The 24,663-nt window shown below is 37.5% G+C and overlaps 1 protein-coding gene across 8 annotated transcripts in view; it reads left to right on the top strand.

Annotated features, from left to right (window-relative positions):
- Positions 1–24,663, top strand: part of MYO6 (myosin VI) — a 108,202-nt gene that overhangs the window by 34,903 nt on the left and 48,636 nt on the right. For all 8 annotated transcript variants that reach the window (XM_066358994.1, XM_066358993.1, XM_066358991.1 and 5 more), the window contains exons 9-14: positions 2,681–2,761; positions 5,536–5,716; positions 11,841–11,985; positions 14,745–14,902; positions 17,191–17,282; positions 19,370–19,442. In XM_066358994.1, the coding sequence (XP_066215091.1) occupies positions 2,681–2,761; positions 5,536–5,716; positions 11,841–11,985; positions 14,745–14,902; positions 17,191–17,282; positions 19,370–19,442 (730 nt within the window). The remainder of the gene's footprint in view (positions 1–2,680; positions 2,762–5,535; positions 5,717–11,840; positions 11,986–14,744; positions 14,903–17,190; positions 17,283–19,369; positions 19,443–24,663) is intronic.

Here is a 24,663-nt window from a genome sequence, read left to right as displayed (position 1 = left end):
GAGAAGATTGTAAAGACAAAGAACCCTATGGTGGGGTGAACACTTCCAATTTTTTTTTGTCACTACTCTATCCAAATTAGTATGTAAACAATTATAGATTTACAACTGATTGAAAACATTTGTATTAAGTACATGTGTATTTTGGAAAATAAAAGGTTTAAAATTCTTGCATTGGCCCTGGTTGGTTGACTCAGTGGTAGAGCAATGGCCCGGTATGTGGAAATCCTGTGTTCAATTCCCAGTCAGGGCACAAAGGAGATGCGACCCTCTGCTTCTTCACCCCTCCTGTCTCTCCCTCTTCTGCAGCCATGGCTTGAATGGTTTGAGCACTGTTGGCACTGGGTGCTGAGGATGGTTTGGCAGCCTTGCCTCAGGTGCTAAAATAGCTCAGTTGCTGAGCAACAGAGCAGGAGCCCAGATAGGCAGCGCATTGCCTGGTAGGGGGCTTGCTGTGTGAATCCTGGTATGGGCACATTTGGAAGTCTGTCTCTGCATCCCCGCCTCTCACTTAATAAAAAAAATTCTGGCAGCCCTGGCCGGTTGGCTCAGCGGTAGAGTGTCGGCCTAGCGTGCGGAGGACCCGGGTTCGATTCCCGGCCAGGGCACACAGGAGAAGTGCCCATTTGCTTCTCCACCCCTCCGCCGCGCTTTCCTCTCTGTCTCTCTCTTCCCCTCCCGCAGCCAAGGCTCCATTGGAGCAAAGATGGCCCGGGCGCTGGGCATGGCTCTGTGGCCTCTGCCTCAGGCGCTAGAGTGGCTCTGGTCGCAACATGGCGACGCCCCGGAGGGGCAGAACATCGCCCCCTGGTGGGCAGAGCGTCGCCCCTGGTGGGCGTGCCGGGTGGATCCCGGTTGGGCGCATGCGGGAGTCTGTCTGACTGTCTCTCCCTGTTTCCAGCTTCAGAAAAATGAAAAAAAAAAAAAAAAAATGAAATGAAAAAAAAAAAAATTCTGGCATTATTCAAAATTTTCAAGTATTTTTGCGTTTTGTGAAACATTTGTTATAGTGATATAAACAAAGACCCTTGAACATAAATGAAGCTTGGATAGAAAGAGAATGATGACAAGAATAGTTAACAGCTTTCCATTTACAGAAACTTGGAAGAAACAGTTATTTTTCCTAGGTTTTAATATTAAATCCATCTGTCCAAAAGCCAAGTAATTAATAAAACAGTTGGGGTGGGGGAATAAAACTCTTGTTAGCAAAGAAAACACCTGTTTGGGCTCTGTGTGTTTAAGCTATTATTATCTTATATAATAGAGCTCTTTTTTGAAATAGTTAATTGAAAATGTTTACCAGTACTATTCTCCCTCTCTCTCTTTTGTTTTTTTTCTCCAAAGAGTCTAGGAGTGAAAGAAAAACTCATTACATACGATATTTTGGTTTTAACCAATTTTAATATTTATAATTATAATAGAGAGGAAAAGATCGATTCATTGATCATCTAAAATACTAATTTATTCCAGAATTATTCAATATTTACTATAATTCTTCTTCTTGGTGTCTGTATGCTGTGGTATATTTGCTCTTGGAATTCATGCCATGATGCATGGAATCATAGTGACCCGGTTTGAGAGAGGCTGGGAGTTTTTTTAAATTTGCCATCTTGTTTCCCATGTACTTCCTTCCTGCTCCTCCCTCACTCCCCTAAAGGGAGGTAGATTCTCTTTGAGACAAATAGAGGATTATTTTCTTTTCAACTACTTCCCTTGTTATATGTATTGAAAGCACTTAGCCTTTAAAAAGTTTCTGGGCAACAAAGTACATTTTTGAGATACTGTAATTTGAGTAAGTATGAAGGTTCGTATAGCAAGTATTGTAGTTTATGTACAGCATGTTTTAGAGAACTGATTCTAAAAATAAAAAATTAAGAAACTCAAGGATTGCCTGACCAGGCATTGGCGCAGTGGGTAGAGTGTCAGCCTGGGATGCTGAGGACCCAGGTTCGAAACCCCGAGGTTGCCAGCTTGAGCGCAGGTTCATCTGGCGTGAACAAGGCTCATCAGTTTCAGCATGGGGTCACCGACGTGAGCGTTGGATCACAGACATGACCCCGGGTTGCTGGCTTGAAACCTAGGATCACTGGCTTGAGCAAAGGGTCACTGCTGGAGCCCCCTGATCAAGACACATATGAGAAAGCAATCAATGAACAACTAAGGTGCCACAACAGAGATGCTTCTCATCTCTGCCCCTTCCTGACCTTTCCTGTCTGTCTCCCTCTCACTAAAAAAAAGAAAGAAATTCAAGGATAATACTTGTTAGTTTCAATTTAAAATATTACTTGATATATTAAACTACATTGTGTGAATCCTTATTTGAGAGACTACATATTTAGGAAGAAGATGATTTTCATTATTATCTGTAGTAGATGTGAAGATGTTTGACACTGAGAATGTTTAATATTGCTGTCTGTTAAATACAGGTAGAATTTATGGTATTGATTTTTATGTTAATCATTTTATCTATCTGGAGGGATTAGGATTTTCAACATCCCTGGTTTGATTAGTAGGAGTGAAATGCTTACAGAAAAGTACTGATTTTAACTGAGAGACGAAGTGATGCTCAGGTTGTGGGTAGAAGTTCTTTATGGTTAGCAGAACTTGATAAGCTGTGTTGTCTTCTGTGTTATTTTCCTGAGGATCAGATCTGTTACTTATACTTTACATTTTTTTGTCACAGTATTTAAACCGAGGCTGCACTAGATACTTTGCTAACAAAGAAACCGACAAACAGATTTTACAGAACCGAAAAACTCCTGAGGTATAGTAGCCTATTTTTTTTTTTAATTAAAATATTTAATCCAAAAGAAGTCATGCTGAAAGATGTATTTTTTATTTTGGATCCCAGATAAGATTTTAAAAATCTTTTACTTTTAAAAACGAACTACTTATCCAACTCTCAGAGTGTATGTAGCACTTGGTGCCTGTGTTGGGATCTACAGAAGCTGTGGGTTCTGGTTCTGGGTTGGGCCTCAGTGCCCTGCTCTCCTCTTCTTTTCCCAGCATGAAGGTGTGGAGTTGCCTAAGAATTATCCTGTGCTAATATTTTTGAAACTTCCTTTCATATTACCCATTTGGGATTAAGTTTAAAATATGTCCTTTATATAGTAATTACCTACTTCTGGGCAGAAATAAGTTTTGTACTGGACACTGAGTAAGCTTCATTATGAATTAATATTTATATATCATTGTATTTCTTTTTAAAACATCATATTTCTGTAATATATTATGAAAAGTTTTATATATAGGTTTTACTAAATTATTACACTTCTAAAAGTAATTATAGTTATTAAGTAGTATTTTAGAAACATTAAATCCTTAATCTAAAATCTACAACCCTTATAAATTTTAATGTACAATGTTTAATAAATGGTATTAAGTTGTACTTACTCAATAAGCTTAAATGATAAATATAGAGTCAGGATTAATTATTGGGACTAGTCCTATTGTCCCTTAGTTTTATTAAAAGATTTATTTTGAATGTTTAATTGAATAAGTTTCTATTGTATTCAGTTTTTAATGCTCCTGCATTTGAGAGTAAGATGCTTTTGACTCCTTTCAAAATGAGTGAGATGAATTATGGCTTTATTATACTCATAGAATAGAACAGAAGGCAAATGAAAATTCCCATTATTTTGAATTCCAAGCAATTAATTTCTAAGTTGACATTTTACTTATCATTTTAGTCACAAATATCTGAATTATAAATTAGAAAACTTTATTTTGTTATATCCATGGTTGGAACTTTAAGAAACAACATTAATTATGATATCTTCCTTTGTCATAAAAACCTATATTTTCATAAGACATCAAAATATGGAAACTGTATTTTTTTCTGCTAAGATAATAGAGATATTTCCTTTGGCATGGAATAGTCTGAGTAGAGAGGAAAGCAAACTGGATTTTACCCTTTTTTTTTTCTTAAGATTTTATGTATTGATTTTATAGAGAGTAGAGAGAGAAGGTATGTGTGGGGGAAGAACAGGAAGCATCTAGTAGTTGCCTCTAGTGTGTGCCTTGACCAGGCAAGCCCAGGGCTTCCAACAAGCGACATCAGCATTCCAGGTCAACGCTCTATCCGCAGCGTGACCTCTGGTCAGGCTGGATTTTACGCTTTAAAGGGTAGCATGCTCTCTTGCACTCTTGGTACTTTCCTGTGAAGAAAATGTACTCTTTCCGATTCTAGTGTCAGCTTACTTTATTAGGAATCTTATTCATATTGTTGAGTTTGTACATGGAAATATATAAGTGAGCACTGGATTAATATGTTTAAATTACTTTTTTATGTCTTCTTTATCAGGAGGATGAGGTGATCATTTTGATTAATTAAAATTCTTTGCCTAGTTCTGTTTGAGTGTCTTTACTGTATGTAATTTTAATAGAATGCATTGTTTTTAGTCTTTCATAACGAAAACATGTTAACATTTGATTAGAAACAGTTTTTAAATAATGTAAACATTCAATTGCAAGACTAAAAATTCTGCAGGTGTGTTTTCTGTTAACTTTGTTTGCAAGTAATTGTTTCCTTTGCTTCTTTTAAGAATAAAATAAAATTCTTTTTATCTAGACATTTTCCAGAAATTTTAGACATCATTAAATATTTTAAAGAATTTTGTGAAAAGACAATCACAACTTTAGCTGGGAAGCAATTGGCAACTGGGAGTAGAAGAAACATCTCCTAGAGCCATCTTTAATGGCCAATTAATTTCATGTCTTGTTGCCTAATGTTTAATTTTACTTATTCATTCTCAAGTTCTGGAAAATTCCTAGCCCAACTTTCATGTGTCCAGTAACTTTTATTTTTCTCCTTTTTGTTTATGCAGGCCTGACATTTTTCTTCCTTTTCCGGGTTTGTTATAGGTTCTAACAAAGGAATACTTTTGATGCATGTTCTTTTGAGGGAAAGCAAATTTTCTCTTCCCTTTTTAAAATTTTTTTTCAGTCATTGCATACAATTTTAGAGTAAGGCTAATGCTAATACATTTTCCTTCATATATACTTACAATATTGAAAGGTTAAAAAATTATTTCAGGCCATGAAAATTATTAATCTGTTCTCTGTTTACTACTGTTGAATATTAGTGCAGTTAATGGCAGTTAACCTAAAGGGGTATAATGCTAAATGTCAAATTTAAATTTTTAAATAATTTTTTGACTCAGTTTGTTTTGACCTAAGGTTCATATGAATTAATTTCAACCACTGGTATTTCATTTTTTTTCTTAATTTTTATTTTATCTAATACTCTAGCATTGTAATGCCTTAGAGTTCATATAATTTAATTGGAAAATACCTCATTCCGTTTTTGGCTGGAATTTTTATTGAGGTAATTATAGATTACAGAGTGATCCTGTGTACACTTTGCCTAGCCATTTAGTTTTTGAATTATTAGAATACTAAAGTTTTCCCATTGACACGTTTTATTTTTGCATGTTATATAGTGCATAAATAAGACATATAGTTGAGGTTTTTTGGTTTGTTTTTTAGTATACATAAAGAATGTAAAGTGCAGTTAACTGATGTCTTCTTATTTTATAGTATCTTAAGGCAGGTTCCTTGAAAGACCCTCTGCTGGATGACCATGGAGATTTCATTAGAATGTGTACAGCCATGAAAAAGATTGGTTTGGATGATGAAGAAAAGCTTGATCTCTTCCGGGTAGTAGCTGGCGTCCTGCACCTTGGAAATATTGATTTTGAGGAAGCGGGCAGCACTTCAGGTTTGTTTGTTTTGTTTTGTTTTAGGAGGAGTAAAATACGGAATTCTGTTATTTCTTTGTCTTATGTAAATTGAATCTGTGTGCAGAAATTTCTAGAGAGTACTGTTACATGGTGAATCATCAAATGAAGGATACTGCATTATTAATCATTACGAACTGTTCTGAAGAAACTAGTGATACTGGTGAGGAATAAACTCATCTTATGAAGGACAAGTAACTAACTGCCAGGGTCATATTTAGTTAAAATTTTCAACTGATATACTGTACTTTCCCATTAAGTGAATAGAATAATTCTTTATCACCTGTTAAGGTATTTTGATGTTTTTTGGGTACACTGATTTGAACTTGGATCACTTAATTAGGGCAGTTGACTATATAAAATCCCGCATAATTTATTACTGGAAAATGAAAATAGATTGAGCATTATGCACATTGAAAAGAGCATTTAAATGCAAGCATGATAATTTTTCAATTAGTATTATATTTAGTGTTATGTAAAGAGTAAGAATTTATTTTTTTAATTTTTTTACTTTTTGAGGTGGGTCTCTCTTTTTGAGGTGGGTCTCTCTTTTTTATTTATTTTTTATTTTTTACAGAGACAGAGCGAGAGTCAGAGAGAGGGATAGATAGGGACAGACAGACAGGAATAGAGAGATATGAGAAGCATCAGTCATCAGTTTTTTGTTGCAACACCTTAGTTGTTCAATGGTTGCTTTCTCATATGTGCCTTTACCGTGGGCCTTCAGCAGACTGAGTAACAGTTCGCTCAAGCCAGCGACCTTGGGTCTAAGCTGGTGAGCCTTGCTCAAACCATATGAGCCCGTGCTCAAGCTGGCGGCCTTGGGATCTCAAACCTGGGTCCTCTGCATCCCAGTTCGATGCTCTATCTACTGCGTCACTGCCTTGTCAGGCAAAGAATAAGAATTTTTATATCCTCTTAAGTTTGTTTATGAATACAAAGGTTGGCAAACTATGGCTCATGACTAAATCTGACCAGGTGACTCTTTTGGTAAATACGATGTTATTAGAACACAGCTACACTCACTCACTTACATCTTGTCTGTTCTAGTTAGCTTTCATGCTACAGTGGCAGACTTGAGCAGTTGTGACAGAGAGTGCATGGCCAGCAAAACCTAAAATCTGACACGTTAGCGAAAAAGATTGTTGATGCCCACATAAATACACTAATTTAAAAATCTTATACTGAGTTAAAACAATTGAAACACTATTTCATATAGTAAGTAGTTCATAACATAGGCTTTGGTGTCAGATCCAGTGTTGGGATTCAAATAATTTAACAGCTGGTTCTTTGCCTTAATGACTGTTTTGAGTGTAAAAAAACAGTATACGGAAAGGTATATATTGTAGTTCATTATATCATGCATTTTATACTTAAATAAGAACAATAAAAGAGGTATACAAAACTAGATTATAAGTTTTAAAATATTAATGAAAAAAGATTAAATATCTGACAAAATACAATAAAACTATTATTTAAGATATTTTCATATTGCTTCTTGATTGGCATCCTCACTTGCAATTTTTTTCACCTATGAGCAGAAGGAACATCTCTGGGCATTTAGGATACGCTGTTGTGCAGATAAACCTTAAAAAAGAGTAAGGAATGTAAATTTGTGATTTCCACATTGGGCGACTGCTCAGGCGCCCATCTTAGAGAGAACCCTGATTACAAGTGCCATTTTAACAACCGCTTTGTCGAACTCAACAAAAAATTAGGTATCGGTTCTGCAGAGCTGGCGCACACTGGCTGAATCCCACCACTGGTCAGATCCAAGAAACACTCTGAGTCTTTGTTTTTTCATTTGTAAAATGAGGAAATAATCCATGAGAAGTGCTTTTAAAGTATAGTAACTGGTAACAGTATGCATACAGGGAAGGGCGCAAGAGTAAGGAAAAAGAACATTTAAGAATGTGTCACTATGGCCCTGGCTGGTTGGCTCAGCAGTAGAGTGTCAGCCTGGTGTGTGGAAGTCCTGGGTTTGATTCCCAGCCAGGGCACACAGGAGAAGTGCCCATCTGCTTCTGCACCCTTCTCTTTCTCTTTTCTCTCTATCTCTCTTTCCCCTCCCGCAGCCAAGGCTCCATGGGAGCAAAGTTGGCCTGGGCTCTGAGGATGGCTCCATGGCCTCATCCTCAGGTGCTAGAATAGCTCTGGTTGCAGCAGAGCAACGCCCCAGTGGGGCCGGGCATTGCCCCCTGATGAGCATGCCGGGTGGATTCCGGTTGGGCACATGCGGGAGGCTGCCTGCCCCCAACCCCCTGCTTCTCACTTCATAAAAATAACAAAAAATAAAAAAAGCGTCAGTGGTGTGCAAGACCCTTTATATACTGTATGTCATCATAAACATCATGATCATAATCTAAACTTGATCAAGATGAGGTAGGGGATATTATCTCCATTTTATACAAGTGCATCCTGCACATAAGTTAAATGTTTATTTATTTTTTTAAATTTTATTTTATTCATTTTAAGAGAGGAGAGAGAGAGGGAGAGAAAGAGACAGAGAGGGAGAGAGAGGAAAGAGAGACAGAGAGAGAGAAAGGGGGAGGAGCTGGAAGCATCAACTCCCGTGCCTTGACCAGGCAAGCCCAGGGTTTCAAATCAGCGACCTCAGCATTTCCAGGTCGACGCTTTATCCACTGCGCCACCACAGGTCAGGCAGTTAAATGTTTATTAATGAAATTGTAGATGTGAGAGCTGGGTTCTACCCAGGTTTAAATAATTGTTCCTCAATGCTCCTAGTTACGAACCTTCCCAAGTGTTGTAATCTGTGAATGAGGAGATTGAAAAAAACCAGTATTAATGACTTTTAGATTTAATGTCCTGTGGTACTGTGAGGTCAGTAACATCAGGGGTAGCATAGTGTAGTGTTTACTAGCACATCCTCTTGAACCAGACTCTTCACCATGTTATTAACTGCCCATGTGACCTTGGGCCAGGAACTTACCTTCTCTGTGTCTCAGTTTCCTCACCTGTGTATGGGGATAACAACAGTTATAAAGAGAAATAAGTGAGTGAAATATTTGTAAAATGATGTGAATACTTATGTCTGGTACATAGTAATAACACCATAAGTATTTTTAGTGAATAAGTAAAATAAAAATACAGATCACTCCCAGTTTAAAATGGAAAAAAAAGGAAAAAACAGGTATGTTCTTAGTGCGCATTAAATTTTTTAATTAGCTTTTTGAAGGTTTTAAAAATTTATTTTGAAAATGTAATTAATTTTAAAACACATTTCATTTCTTCTATGTCATTGTTACACTAAGGGAGCAAGTGGTAGTTGTAAGTAACACAAAGAAAGTTTAGAATATTTAATGCACACTTGGCAAGTGTTGTTAGAAGTGCTCCGGTAGCATTTTCTCGCCTCCTGTTATCCTGACGTAGAACATACAGATGTATGTAGAGCAGTGGTCACCAACCTTTGTTGGGCCACGGACCGGTTTAATGTCAGAAAATATTTTCAGGGACCAGCCTTTAGGGTGGGACGGATAAATGTATCATGTGACTGAGACAAGCATCAAGAGTGAGTCTTAGACGGATGTAACAGAGGGAATCTGGTCATTTTTTAAAAACAAAACATCGTTCAGACTTAAATATAAATAAAACGGAAATAATGTAAGTTATTTATTCTTTCTCTGCGGATGGGTACCAAATGGCCCATGGATCGGTACTGGTCCGCGGCCCGGGGGTTGGGGACCACTGATGTAGAAGATCTGAGTGTGGTTGGAAAGCACTTAAACTTGGTCAAAAGGCACATAGCATGTATTTCTGCTCTCTTTTTCTTTTCAAACTTTTTTTTTTTTTTTCTGAAGCTGGAAACGGGAAGAGACAGTCAGACAGACTCCCGCATGCGCCGACCGGGATCCACCGGGCACGCCCACCAGGGGCGATGCTCTGCCCACCAGGGGGCGATGCTCTGCCCCTCCGGGGCGTTGCTCTGTCGCGACCAGAGCCACTCTAGCGCCTGGGGCCGAGGCCAAGGAGCCATCCCCAGCGCCCGGGCCATCTTTGCTCCAATGGAGCCTCGGCTGAGGGAGGGGAAGAGAGAGACAGAGAGGAAGGAGGGGGTGGGGGTGGAGAAGCAAATGGGTGCTTCTCCTATGTGCCCTGGCTGGGAATCGAACCCGGGTCCCCCGCACGCCAGGCCAACGCTCTACCGCTGAGCCAACCGGCCAGGGCCTCAAACTTTTTTCTGTTGACGTGAAAATGAGCAGAAAGAGAAGATTGGAATGATGCAATAAATCAATAGAGGTTATAAAAATGGTTACTTTTTTAATAGCTAAGATTTCATTATATTACTTTTTTTTTTTTTGTATTTTTCTGAAGTTGGAAACGGGGAGGCAGTCAGACTCCCACATGTGCCCGACCGGGATCCACCCGGCACGCCCACCAGGGCGCAATGCTCTGCCCATCTGAGGCTTCGCTCTGTTGCATTCAGAGTCATTCTACCACCTGACGCAGAGGCCACAGAGCCATCCCCAGCACCCGGGCCAATTTTGCTCCAATAGAGCCTTGGCTGCGGGAGGGGAAGAGAGAGACAGAGAGGAAGGAGAGGGGGAGGGGTGGAGAAGCAGATGGGCACTTCTCCTGTGTGCCCTGGCTGGGAATCGAATCCGGGACTCCTGCACACCAGGCTGACGCTCTACCACTGAGCCAACCTGCCAGGGCATTATATTACTCTTTATTCTTCCTATCACCCTTTCTAGAGATCCACATGGTTTCCAATTAGAATTTACTTTTTCCAACTAGAGAGATCAATTTTGGCATTTCTTAACAATCTGAAAAAGCTCTGAATAGTTTTGTAATTATTTTACTAGAAAATTTATTCCCCAATAGATTTTTAGAGAACACCATTACTGAAAAACTTTTGCTTGATGGAAACACAAAAAATACCGATTGGGACTTTCTATGCTTTTTAAATTTTACATAGCAAAAAATACGTTTTAACAAAATGTTTTTAAATGTTTAAAGATGTTTTTCTTTGGAAGGGAGTAACATAAAAATTTTACATTATTTTACAGAATTTTGCCTTTTTAAAATTTTTGAAATAAATTATTTTTTTTGTTAGCTTTACATAATTCCCAGAAGCGTATAGGAAACTTACATAGTAAAAGAGAAGTATTTAAATACATTAATGAATTATTGATGGTAATTTTCTTTTACAATTATGTTATTTTAGAGACTGCAGAGATGTGTAGAAACTAAAAATTAGTAGTAAACTTAATTTCATAAAGTTAGAGGTTTATTAAATCTTAAGAATTATTTTCCTTTTTTATAACAGCTTTATTAAATATATATAATATATAATTCAAACCATACAATTCACCTATTAAAATGTACTATCAGTGGTTTTTAATACATTCAGTGTTGTGCAGCCATAACCACAATCAGTTTTAGAACAATTCAACCCCAAAAGGAAACTCTATATCCTTTAACATTTGTGTTTCAAAAAACACCATCCAAGAATTGAAAAGACAACTCATAGAAAGGGGAAAAATATTTGCTACTAAAAGTATTCCTTAAAGTTTTCTGGGATCATATGAGGTTTTTTTGTTTTCTTTTTAAAGAGACAGAGTCAGAGAGAGGGATAGACAGGGACAGACAAGAACAGAGAGATGAGAAGCATCAATTATTAGTTTCTCATTGCGCATTGCAACACCTTAGTTGTTCATTGATTGCTATTTCATATGTGCCTTGACTGCGGGCCTTCAGCAGACTGAGTAACCCCTTGCTCGAGCCAGCGACCTTGGGTCCAAGCTGGTGAACTTTTTGCTCAAACCAGATGAGCCCGTGCTCAAGCTGGTGACCTCGGGGTCTCAAACCTGGGTCCTCCGCATCCCAGTCTGACGCTTTATCCACTGCGCCACCGCCTGGTCAGGCTGATATGAGTTTTAATGATAAGGCACTACATTTCTTCAGAGATATAATATGTTAGCAAGGATTAGAATTCACTCATTATATTTTTTGTTTGCAGGGTCATAAATGAGCCGTGTCTATTCCACAGTTGTATATAAATGAAGGATACCTCTAAGAAGTGGATCTCAAAAGTCTGGTTTACACTATGTTTACTAATTTCAAATTAAAATATATTTTTATTAGGTGGTTGTAATCTGAAGAATAAATCTACTCAGTCATTGGAGTATTGTGCTGAGTTACTGGGTTTGGATCAAGATGATCTTCGTGTGAGTTTAACTACAAGAGTCATGCTAACAACAGCAGGGGGCACCAAAGGAACAGTTATAAAGTAAGTTCTCTAACTCATTGCTCTTTAAATATCTGTGCTGCGGTTTGTCAAGGAAAAATCTTTTTTTAAGAACACTGAGATTTAAAATTGATCTTTATGTATGATTCATTCTTTTCATTATGATGTTCTAAAACATGTGCAAATCATCAGAATTCTGTGCCTCTCACCACAGTAATCCATCATAAAAATTAACACTGACTTCCGTGGCTCTTCAAGTTGTTTCTTATAGATATATACTGCATTGCACAAATTGGGAATTTATAAGGTTAGAGAGAGGTTTCATTTTGTACAACTATGAAAATACAGGGTGGAGCAAAAGTAGGTATGTGGAACATGAGAGTTTGTTCTTGTCTTGCTAGTTATTAATTGTATTATTTTCCATATGAACGACTGTAAACCTACTTTGGCCTCACCCTGTATTAGTTGATTATATTAATATTTGTTTTAGGTAACAGAAATTTTTTTTTTAGTTTTTCTGACCTATATATTTTGAGATATAATTCACTCTTTTGAAGTGTATAATTCAGTGATTTTTAGTGTATTTACAATGTTGTGCCTCTCCAGGCAATGGTGCAATGGATAGAGTGTCAGCCTGGGACGCTGAGCACATAGGTTTGAAACCACGAGGTTGCCAGCTTGAGCGCCAGCTCACCAGCTTGGAGCATGAGGTCACCGGCTTGTGTGTGGGATAATAGTTATGACTCCATGGTCACTGGCTCGAGCCCAAAGGTCACTGGCTTGAAGCGCAAGGTCACTGGCTTGGCTGGACCCCCTGGTCTAGGCACATATGAGAAAGCAATCACTGAACAACTAAGGTGCCACACTATGAGTTGATGCTTCTCATCTCTCTCCCTTCCTGTCTGTTCCTATCTGTCCCTCTCTCTGTAAAAACAAAAAAACATATTTTCAATCATCACCATTATTTAGTTTCAGAAGGCAATCAACCATTTTACTTTAAAAGTGATTTTCCTTGCAAATGGCATGTACTAAAATTTCTATTTAAGTAGAACTTACTTTAGTAAAACACTTAGCAAATGGAATTTTCCCTTTCCTTTAGGATTCTTTATTTAGAGGAAATTACAAATGACAGAAAAATAAAAGGCTAGCCAAGATTTTTTCGATTAATAACCAAAAACTTCTAGGTTGTATCTGGGCTTTTATGTACACTTTGGGCTCTAAGCCTGTTTTAGATATTGTTGTGTTTAATACCATAAAATAAAATTGACACTCAGTAATTATTTGGAAGCATTGTGAGATCTTTATTGGTGGGGAATAGATTCTCTATCCTTTGCTATATAAGACAGGCAGTGAAGTTCTAGCAACATACTTCAGAAAAATTTCAATTTAAAATAAGAAGGGATTAAAAACTCTTAGCCATTTAGGAAATTAAATCAATACTTTTGGAAATATTATCCAGGTGTGCGTAGCCTGTTTGATTGCTAAGCTAATTACAAATGATTCTTACTCTGAATAACACCGGAGTGAGGAGGCTGCACAGCAGTGCCTTACAGTTGCTTGGTCCCTTAGGGAGGTGTCTGAGGCACAAGGGAAGGCTGGGAAAGCACAAGTAGGTGGTGCTCAGGCATCACGTCCTCCATTTCCCCTGTGTTCTGGAGCCGTTCTTTCATGTGTGTCACGTATGGAGTCTTCATGTAACATTCACTTTATGAAGAGTTATCACTGTAGGAAATGTAAGTTGGAATACCACTGGTTAGGATGGATTGAAGTGTCACTCACCTGAATGACTCAAGTTGACCTGAATGGAATTTCCTGAATGTCAATTTCCAAATTTGACATTTTTTTTTTCTGTTGTTTCCATGGTCCTCGTATTACTTTTATGATAGCATTTAGCACGGTGTTTAGAAATTCTCTTTTATGGCATTCTCTCTTTATCAGGACTATCATATTCTTGAGGACAAGGGCTGTGTGTATATCAGCAATATCGAATACTTTTATATCATGTAGTTGCTTATATTAAGTTGTAGAGTTGGACAGTTCAGATTTTAAGATGTAAACATTTTTTTCTAAACAAGACAAACAAGTTACTGAACTTTTAAAGTTACTCTGAATTAAACACAATTTCTTTTGCATTTAAAGAAAATCAGAAGGAATATTATTCCTCTGAATAATTTATATATTCAACATGTACAATGAAGTGTATAATAATAAAGCTAAAAAGAATTTTGATCCCTGGCCAGTTGGCTCAGTGGATAGAGTGTCAACCCAGCGTACAGAAGTCCTAGGTTCGATTCCCTGTCAGAGCACACATGAGAAGTGACCATCTGTTTCTCTTCCCCTTCCTTTCCTCCTTCTCTCTCTTTTCTCCTCTCGCAGCCAGTGGCTCAGTTGGTTCAAGCATTGGCCCCAGACACTGAGGATAGAACTCAGTTGATTCAAGCATCTGCATTGGCCCTAGACAGGAGTTGCCAGGTGGATCCTGGTCAGAACACATGCAGTAGTCTGTCTATCTCCCCTCCTCTCCCTTAAAAAAAAAAAAAAAAAAGAATTTTGAGCCTGAAATTCTTTTACTCAATAATTGATTTTTATCCAGTTATAGGTAACTCCTTTAGTTCTTCTTTTGTACTATTCTACTTCACCTCATTTGTCTGTGCATATCCACAAATGACCTTTTGTAAAATTTACTTTGTTCTTCACAATGAATATATAGATATACTTTGATACTTTGATCTTGGGTATCTGGCATAATTTTTACAATACATTACTATGAAGACTTTTGTTGATATAGTCTTCTTTTACAGGGTACCCCTGAAAGTGGAGCAAGCGAACAACGCCCGTGATGCCTTGGCTAAGACCGTCTATAGCCATCTTTTTGATCACGTGGTGAACAGAGTGAATCAGTGTTTTCCCTTTGAAACATCATCCTATTTTATTGGAGTCCTAGATATTGCTGGTTTTGGTAAGTACAGTTTTGTTTGTGAGTTTGTAGTAGTTTTATATTTTTTCATTCAGTTTTTTTACACATTTAAAATTAAAAAAAACTTTTCTCCTTATAATACTTTTCACTTAATGTATTTTCAGTTATATGCCTTTACTTATATTTTATTTCATAAAATGATTTAAATAGAAAGCTGCTATGTAAAACAAAGGAAAAGACTCATGGGTTTTGCTCACACTAATGCTAAAATTAAAACATGTTGATTGAAACTACTATACAGTATGACCTCTATTAATGTCAATAGGTTCTTGGAAACTGTGACTTTAAGCAAAAAGATGTATAACAAGACCGTTTTTACCATGGAATTATCAATATAAACAAAAGTTAATTTTCTAGGCATATTTCTGGTCATAAAAATGTCTCCAAACTTCCAAATAAAGACCCAAACACTTCTAATTAAACATGGCAATAAATGTGAGCTATATATACATTTAAGAAAATGAATAAAAACAAGTAAAAGGATTATTTTCCAAACCACTTAGTCCCGTTCAGGGACACTATCTTGGCAGCTCAGGGCGCAAGGCGGGAACCCTCCCCAGATAGGACATCTTTACATCTCTGGGTGCGCTCACACCACCCACACTCATTCAGACTGAGACAATTTAGACAGGCCAATTAACCTAATGTTACAGCTTTGAGATATGGGAGGAAACCAGAGTACCCAGAGAAAGCCCATACATACATGGATTAAATGTACAAACTCCACATAGATATTACCTCTGGTTGGGAATTAATTTTTTTCTCATCAATGTTATAACAAAATAACGTTATTTGAAGACCTACTGTACCTAGTAGACAGATATCTCTGTACTCTTACATGAACGCAGCTGAGTAAAAGTAAAGTCTTGAGTGCTAGTAATAAAGAGAATTAGGTCATTGAAACCACTGACTACAGGGTACAGACTGACCTAGCATATACAGTAGTCCTAACCCATTACTGTGTGTAAAAATTCATCATTAGTGCTAATTGTCACCAGATAGCTTTCCAATTAGTTTCCACTTAATGAATAAGATGCTGAGATAATATTTGGGAACTGCAGAGCTGTGCAACCAGAAGTGGAATGAGTCACCAACATCTGAATGCTCCTTTGTTCTGAATGATTGCGTTATAAAAATCTCAAAGTAAATCTGTTTTTATGTTGGGCTTTATCAGTGTGGACGTTCCTTCTGTCTGTGTCTCAGTGGTATTTTCCTCCTTTGTACTTTATTTACCTTTGTTAAGGGAAGGTCTAAATGTTTACATCTTGAGAGGAGCATTGAGTTTTGTTTTAATGTGATATTCATTTTAAAATATAATAAATTATCTTTCGTTCAAAGGTAGAGAAACACTTATTGCTGACTTAAGAGTTCACACTCTTTAGACATTTATTTACTGGTGATCTGTTACCGTTTTTACTGTAACACAATAAACAGAATCATAATTTTAGAGCTGTAGGAATCTAAGAGAAAATGTAATACAAACTCTTAATTTTAGAAATGAGTTAGTATCCATAATTTTATTTTTTTAGTGTGTGAGAACTTTAGTTGTTCATTGATTGCTTCTCGTATGTGCCTTGATGGGAGGAGGGTGGTGGCTCCAGCCAAATTAGTGACCCCTTGTTCAAGACAGCAACCTTGGGCTCAAGCCAGCGACCATGTGGTTATGTCTCTGAGCCCGTGCGCAAGCTGCTGAGCCCATGCTCACGCTGGTGAGCCCGCGCTAAAGCCAGCAACCTTGGGCTCAAGCCAGCGACCATGGGGTTATGTCTCTGAGCCCGTGCGCAAGCTGGTGAGCCCATGCTCACGCTGGTGAGCCCGCGCTCAAGTCAGCAACCTTGGGGTTTTGAACCTGGGTCCTCAGTGTCCCAGGGTCACTCTCTATTCATTGTACTACAACCTGGTCAGGCCGTAACATTTTTATAACTGTAATTTTATAGATTAAACAAAAAAATCTATAACATTTGCATTTTGTCATTTTCTTTAATTTAGACTTATACCTGTATTTAAATAGTTAAAAATCATTACATTTTATATCTTTTATTATGACATTTATTCATTTGATAAGCAAGATATTTTTAATACTTAATCTTAATGCCTAACAAAATTTAAGTCTTGAAATGGGAGCATATGGAGAGTATGCAACAATTATATGTGTTTTTTTAAACTAATTGTAAATTAAGGATTGATATAATAAAATTTTATCCTGAGATAAATTTATTAATATGAAGTTGATCTGATGATGACTCTTGATTCTGGTGTTATGTTTTCAGAGTACTTTGAACATAACAGTTTTGAACAATTTTGCATCAACTATTGCAATGAGAAACTTCAACAATTTTTTAATGAAAGGATTCTGAAGGAGGTAATTACCATTACAATTTACATTTAAGAACTGCATTAAGCTGTTTTAAGTTCCAAGGAACAGAGAGATGCTGGTTACTTTGATTGATGTGGTAGAATGTAAGGTGAGCCCAGCATAGGTCCCAGTGGCCTAGCTGTTTGCTCAGGCATGTCAGAAGTACTATTGGTACAGCTGAAGCTTAGGGACCCGATAACAACTCTAACAGGCACTTCTTCATAAATGAACATCTGTTGCTTCTTACTAGTGATTTTTACTAGACTTGAATTTTACTTGTTTTCTTTTTCTCTTGTTTTTACTCCTGCCACTGCCAGTCAACTTCTTACTTTTTTTCCAGACCGAGGCATCTCCACCCTTCCTCTGTGTCACCTACTTCTGCCCCACTTTGCTCCCTGCTTTCTGTCTCTCTGTAGTGGCAGGAAAGCCACAAGTCAGGAGATTCGGGGGGCCACTGGCCTGAGGTCTGGGCAGGGCTTCCCTGGTCATGCTGGCTGGTGCACTGCCAGGCACCTTTGGTCGGACACTGTCTTTGGTCTCTAGGGAACTTCCTTGTAGTAACTAACTATAGGGATGGCTGGCACTCACAGTCTGAGTCTAGGAAGGTTACTTTATGATTGTTTAGAGTACAGAGTGAGTAAAAGTAGCTTTGGATCAGTTGATTTGTGATAGTAGTCACCACTTTCCCCTTGTATTTGAATTTTCCATTATTTCCCTATCATCCCCCTTGACTTTTCCTTCCTTTGAGTTATTAGAGATGTGTTTTGCTGAATAGAGGTAATAGAGTTACAGACAATTCAGAAGTAATATAGTCCGGCCCCTCATTTTACAGATGAAGAAATGAATTCCCAGAGCAGTCAGTGACTTCTGCAGGTGAACTCACCTTCCTGGCTGTTGGCCATGACACTGTATTCTCTTATTATTAGCACTGCTTCTTCCTTCCTTTCTCCCTCCCTCTCCCCCTTCTCTCTCTCTCTTTCTTTAAAGAGAGACTGGCAGGAAGGGAGAGAGATGAGAAGCATCAACTTGTAGTTGGGGTGCTTTAGTTTTTCATTGATTGCTTCTCGTATGTGCCTTGACCAGGCATCTCCAGCAGAGACATTGACTTTTGGGCTCAAGCCAGTGACCTTGGGATCGTGTCCATGACCCATGCTCAAGCTTGAGACCCCACACTCAATCTGGATGAGCCTGCACTCAATCTGGTGACCTCAGGTTTTCGAACCTGAGTCCTCCCCATCCCAGGTCAACGCTCTGTCCACTGCGCCACCAGTCAGGCAGCACTGCTTTTTCCTAAGTCCTGTTTTCCACTGTATCCGGACTTGAAATGTTAAAGTTTTCTTTTTTTACATTTTTATTATATTTTTGTATTAATGGGTTTACCAGCACATTCCAGCTTTTCTACCTTTACTTATATACCATAATGAAACTGATTCTGGAATAAATAAACAGGTAAAACAAGTACTTATCAGTTAAGGTAGTTTCTCTGAAAATGTTTCATGTTCTTCCATTACTATGTGAAGCCTAGCCTGTGTGCTTCTCACTTAACGTATCCCACTTCCTCCTTCCCAAGCTTCTCCACTTACTGTCCTCTGGCTGCTGTCGTGCTGCAGTGGCATAGCCGAGTGGCTCTGACAGATAGTGTGGCCACAGCCGAATATATTTACTATCTGGCCACTTACAGAAAAGTATGCTGACCCTTTTTATTAGTTAACAGACAGATTTGATTTTAAAATCACTAAAAATGCTTCCAGGCCCTTTTTTCTTGGGTTTAAATGCTGATACACAGATCTCTGTGTTTGTGCATAGCAGCTCTTCATATTTCAAGAAGAATGTGCTTTTTTTTCTGCAGGAGGGAACATTTGCACATATATAAATTTGTTGGCCATCTCATTTTTGATTTTACATTGCTTTAGGAGCAAGGATTTTGCTTTTCTGATGTTTTGTAAAACTCCCCAGCCTCCAAACTAGCGTATATGAACCTCTGTCCTGGAACTAGTCAAGTAAATGTTATGATCAGAAACAGCACAAAACAATGAATCCATTTTATATTATGTGGTATTTCCATATTCATAATTATGCTTATTTTGTTTTAGGAACAAGAACTTTATCAAAAAGAAGGTTTAGGTGTTAATGAAGTGCATTATGTGGATAATCAGGACTGCATAGGTATGTACATTTTTTACTCCACTTTTGGGAAATCTGGGAAGATATCATGAATGCTTTTACTAGTAATTTTTCTGTGCCCTGTGGCCAATATTATTGGTTAAGAGAACTTACTGAAACTGTCATATTTGAGGGAGGTTTTACTTCAGTATTTCTAGGAAGTTATTTTTCCTACCAAAGCATCAAATTCAGATAGGTTGAAAGTTTTCCTAAAATCTTTTATTTACTGTGATGAATGTTTTACATTTTTTTTTTAAAAATTCAATTGCAGTTGACTTTCAATATTATGTTAGTTTCAGGTAAAATATTTTCTTTCTCAAACAGCTAATGTGTGAGTAACTGCACAGCAGTAAAGGCATTTATTATCTCACACAGGACGGTCCTAGTTTAGCCAGGCTCCAGGTGAGGGGTGACAGGGTTTGGCTCTGCTGGTTTGCAGATCTTGTTTCTGTTTTCTGTGCGTTGGCAGCACCCTCTGCCTGGTTGTAGGTGGACTTCACAAGTTCCATGTGTCACATCCAAACAATGCTGTGCGTAGGGCTTCTGTTTTTCTTTTCTATGTTTATCAATAAGAACCTTTTTCTTGTCACTGCCCAACTAGTATTTAGTCTTTCTTTTCTCTCCCACCCCATCTTTAAAATGACCTGATGTATAAAGCTTGTTGGTAACCTAATATATATAATACATATATGGCAGCCTCTGGGTAGAATTAGCAGAGACTAACTTTTATTTACAGTTTATAACATTGTTTAGGTTAAGCTGTAAACCCAGTTAAATCACCCTCTATGCTATGAGATTTGTGAAACCATATCCTTGAACTGGCTAAGTTTTGCAGAAGGGCTGAGAATTAGTTAAATGTTCCTCCATACCTGTGCCCTCCTTGACACTGATGATTCCCAGAGCTGCTTCTTCAGGATGATTTGCAAAACCAGGGGGCTGATTTCACTCAAACTGCCTGAGGCTGGCTGAAGTGGCCTCTGCTGACCTACCTCTTCTTGAAATGTTCTCATTATATATACCCTCACTATAATACTAAAATCTCCGAGGGTAGTGATTTCTCTCTCATTTTTGAACATGGTATGTATGTGTAGGCATGTTTTCTAATGGCACATGCACAGGAATGTCCCCACCTATACATGCAACGATGAAGCTCACCTTGATGTTTATGCATAATTTTTCTGAATAAAGCCAAATCCCAGCCTTTGTCAGGTCAGGCAACTCTGGGAAGTGACCTCAACCCCCAGACATGTTCTTGCCTGCTGGCCTGCAAAAAAATACATTGCTTCTTTTTTCTGTTATTGTATATAGTTATTTTATTTAGATCTAAGTAACACATTATTTTCTTCATTTTTTAATTTTATTTTGAAAATTAAATTTAACAGGGTGACATTGATCACTAAGAGTACATAGGTTTCAGGTAAACATTTCTATAGCATTTGAACTGTTGATTATGTTGTATACCCATCACCCAGAGTCAAATCATTTTCCCTCACCTTGTATTTGTCCCTCATTATACCCCTCCCCCCAACTAATCCCCCATGTTCCTCTCCCACTGATAGCTACCTCACTTTTATCTGGGCCCATGAGTCTCAGTTTTATATCCTACCTGTGGGTGAAATCATACAGTTCTTAGCTTTTTCTGATTTAGTTATTTCGTTTGGTATAATGTTCTTAAGGTCCATCCATGTTGTCGTAAATGGCACTGTGTCATCATTTCTTATGGCTGAATAGTACTCCATTGTATATATGTACATCTTCTTTATCCTATCCTCTATTGAGGGACACTGGTTGTTTCTGTGTCTTGGCCACTGTGAATAATGCTGCAATGAACATGGGGGTGCATGTGTCTTTATGTACCAATGTTTTCAAGTCTTTGGGGTAGATACCCAGTAGAGGGATTGCTGGGTCATACGGTAATTCTATTAAGTTTTTTGAGGAACCACCATACTTTCTTCCATAATGGTTGTACTAATTTGCATTCCCACTAGCAGTGAATGAGGTTTCCTTTTTCTCCACAGCCTCTCCAACACTTGTTATTACCTGTCTTATTGATAATAGCCAATATAAAAAGTGTGAGGTGGTATCTCATTGTAGTTTTGATTTGCATTTCTCAAATAGCTAATAAAGATGAGCATCTTTTCATATATCGGTTGGCCATTTGTATGCCCTCTTTTGAGGAGAAGTGTCTGTTCATGTCTTCCCCCCATTTTTTAAATTGGGTTGTTAGCTTGTCTGTTTCTGAACTTTGTGAGTTCTTTATATATTTTGGATATTAACCCCTTACCAGAGCTGTTGTTTGCAAATATCATTTCCCATTTAGTTGGCTGCCTATTTGTTTTTTGTCAGTTTCATTTGTTGTGCAGAAGTTTTTTAGTTTAATATAGTATCATTCATTTATTTTTGCCTTTGCTTCCCTTGTTTTTGGGGTCAAATTCATAAATTATTTTTTACAGCCAAAGTCTAGAGTTTAGTACCTATGTTTTCTTATATGTAATTTATAGTTTCAGATCTTATATTTAGGTCTTTGATTCATTCTGAATTAATTAGTTTGTGCAGGTGGACAAACTGTAGTCAAGTTTCATTTTTTTACATTTAGCTTTCCAATTTTCCTAGCACCATCTATTGAAGAGGCTTTCTTTTCTCCATTGTGTGTTTTTGGCTCCTTTGTTGAAGATTATTTGTCTGTATATATGTGGTTTTATTTCTGGGTTCTTGATTCTGTTCCATTGTTCTCTATGTCTATTTTTCTGCCAATACCATGCTGTTTTGATTATCATGGCTCTGTAGTATAATTTGAAGTCAGGTAGTAGGATACCTCCTGCTTCTTTCTTTTCCCTCAAGATTGCTTTGGCTATTTGAGGTTTTTATGGTTCTATACAAACCTGGTGATTTTTCTACTTCTTTAAAAAATGACTTCGGCATTCTGATGGGATTGCATTAAATTTGTATATTGCTTTGGGTAATATGGCCATTTTAACTGTTGGTTCTTCTAGTCCATGCACATAGAATATTTTTTCACTTAATTATATCTTTAAATTTCTTTTAATAATGTTTTGTATGATAATTTTCAGTATATAGGTCATTCACATCCTTTGTTAAGTTTATTCCTAGGTATTTTATTTTTTTGTTGCATTTGTATAAGTACCACACGCTAGATTGTGCCACTGGAGCTCTTTTTGTTGCTATTGTTAAAGAAATTGTTTTTTTGTTTTTTAGTTTATTTTCTGAAGTTTTATCATTCGCGTATAGAAAAGCAATAGACTTCTGTATATTGATTTTGTATTCTACAACTTTACTGTATGGGCTTATTGTTTCTAATAGTTTTTCAGTGGAGTCTTTGGTGTTTTTTTTATACAGGATCATGTCATCTGGAAAAAGTGATACCTTTACCTCTTCTTTCCCAATATGGATGCCTTTTATTTATTTCTCTTGCCTGATCACCCTGGCTAAGACTTCTAGAACTATGTTGAATAAGGGTGGAGTGTGTAGGCCGCCTTGTATTGTTCCTGATTTTAGAGGAAAAACCTTCAGTTTTTTACCATTTAGTATATATTAGCTCAGGGGTCCCCAAACTTTTTACACAGGGGTCAGTTCACTGTCCCTCAGACTGTTGGAGGGCCGGACTATAAAAAAAACTATGAACAAATCCCTATGCACACTGCACATATCTTATTTTAAAGTAAAAAAACAAAACGGGAACAAATACAATATTTAAAATAAAGAACAAGTAAATTTAAATCAACAAACTGACCAATATTTCAATGGGAATTATGCTCCTCTCACTGACCACCAATGAAAGAAGTGCTCCTTCTGGAAGTGCAGCGGGGGCCGGATAAATGGCCTCAGGGGGCCGCATGCGGCCCGCGGGCCGTAGTTTGGGGACCCCTGTATTAGCTGATGGTTTGTCATACATGACCTTTATTATGTTGTGGTACTTTCCTTCTATTCTGATTGTATTGAGTATTTTAAACTTAAAGAGATGTTGTATTTTATTGAATACCTTTTCTGCATCTGTTGATAGGATCATATGACTTTTGTTGTTTTGTTGATGTGGTGTATTAAGTTGATTGATTTATGTTTGTTGAACAATCTTTATGCTCCTGGGATGAATTCCACTTGATTATGATGTATTATTATTTGTGTGTGTGTGTGTGTGTGTGTGTGTGTGTGTGTGTGTGTGTGTGTGGCAGAGATAGAGAGAGTCAGAGAGAGGGACAGATAGGGACAGACAGACAGGAAGGGAGAGAGATGAGAAATATCAGTTCTTTGTTGTGGTTCCTTAGTTGTTCAGTGATTGATTTCTCATATGTGCCTTGACCCAGGGGGCTACAGCAGACCGAGTGACCCCTTGCACGAGCCAGCGACCTTGGCCCCAAGCTGGTGAGCCTTGCTCAAACCAGATAAGCCTATGCTCAAGCTGGCGACCTCGCGGTCTCGAACCTGGGTCCTCCACATCCCAGTTCAACGCTCTATCCACTGCGCCACCGCCTGGTCAGGCTATTATTATTTTTTTAATGTGTTATATTTGATTTGCTAGTATTTTGTTTAGGATTTTTGCATCTGTATTCATTAAAGATATTGGTCTGTAGTTTTCTTTTTTTGTCTTTCCTTGGCCAGGTTTTGGTTATGAGGGTTATGTTGGCTTCATAAAATGTGTTTGGAAATATTTTCTATTTTATTTCTATTCTTCTTCTATTATTTGAAAGACTTTGAGAAGGATAGGTTCCAATCTCTTTGAATGTTTGGTAGAATTCACTAGTGTAGCCAACTGATTCTGGATTTTGTATTTGGGGAAGTTTTTGATGGTTGTTTTCTATTCTCTCTCTGCTCATTGGTCTATTTAGGTTTTCTACTTCTATGTGACTCAGTCTAGGAAGACTGTATACTTCTGAGGATTTAACCATTTCTTCTAGGTTTGTGAATTTGGTGGCATATAATCGTTCATAGTATTCTACTATGATCCTTGGTTTATCTGTGATGTCTGTGGTAATTTTCTTTCATTTTGGATTTTGTTTATATGAGTCTTTTCTCTTTTTTCCTTAGTAAGTCTAGCTAGTCATTTCTCAGTAAGCCTAGTAAGTAAATTCTATTGATCTTTTCAAAGAACTAGCTCTTTCTTGTATTACTTTTTTTTGTCGTTTTGTTCTCTATTTCATTTAGTTCTCTAATTTTTACTGTTTCCTTTCTTTTGGTGACTTTAGGTTGCCTTTGTTCTTTTACTAGT

This window comes from Saccopteryx leptura, chromosome 1 (assembly GCF_036850995.1).
Source record: "Saccopteryx leptura isolate mSacLep1 chromosome 1, mSacLep1_pri_phased_curated, whole genome shotgun sequence".
NCBI lineage: Eukaryota > Metazoa > Chordata > Mammalia > Chiroptera > Emballonuridae > Saccopteryx > Saccopteryx leptura.
The sequence above is the reverse complement of the archived record's forward strand: the minus strand, read 5'-3'. Positions and strand labels throughout refer to the sequence as shown.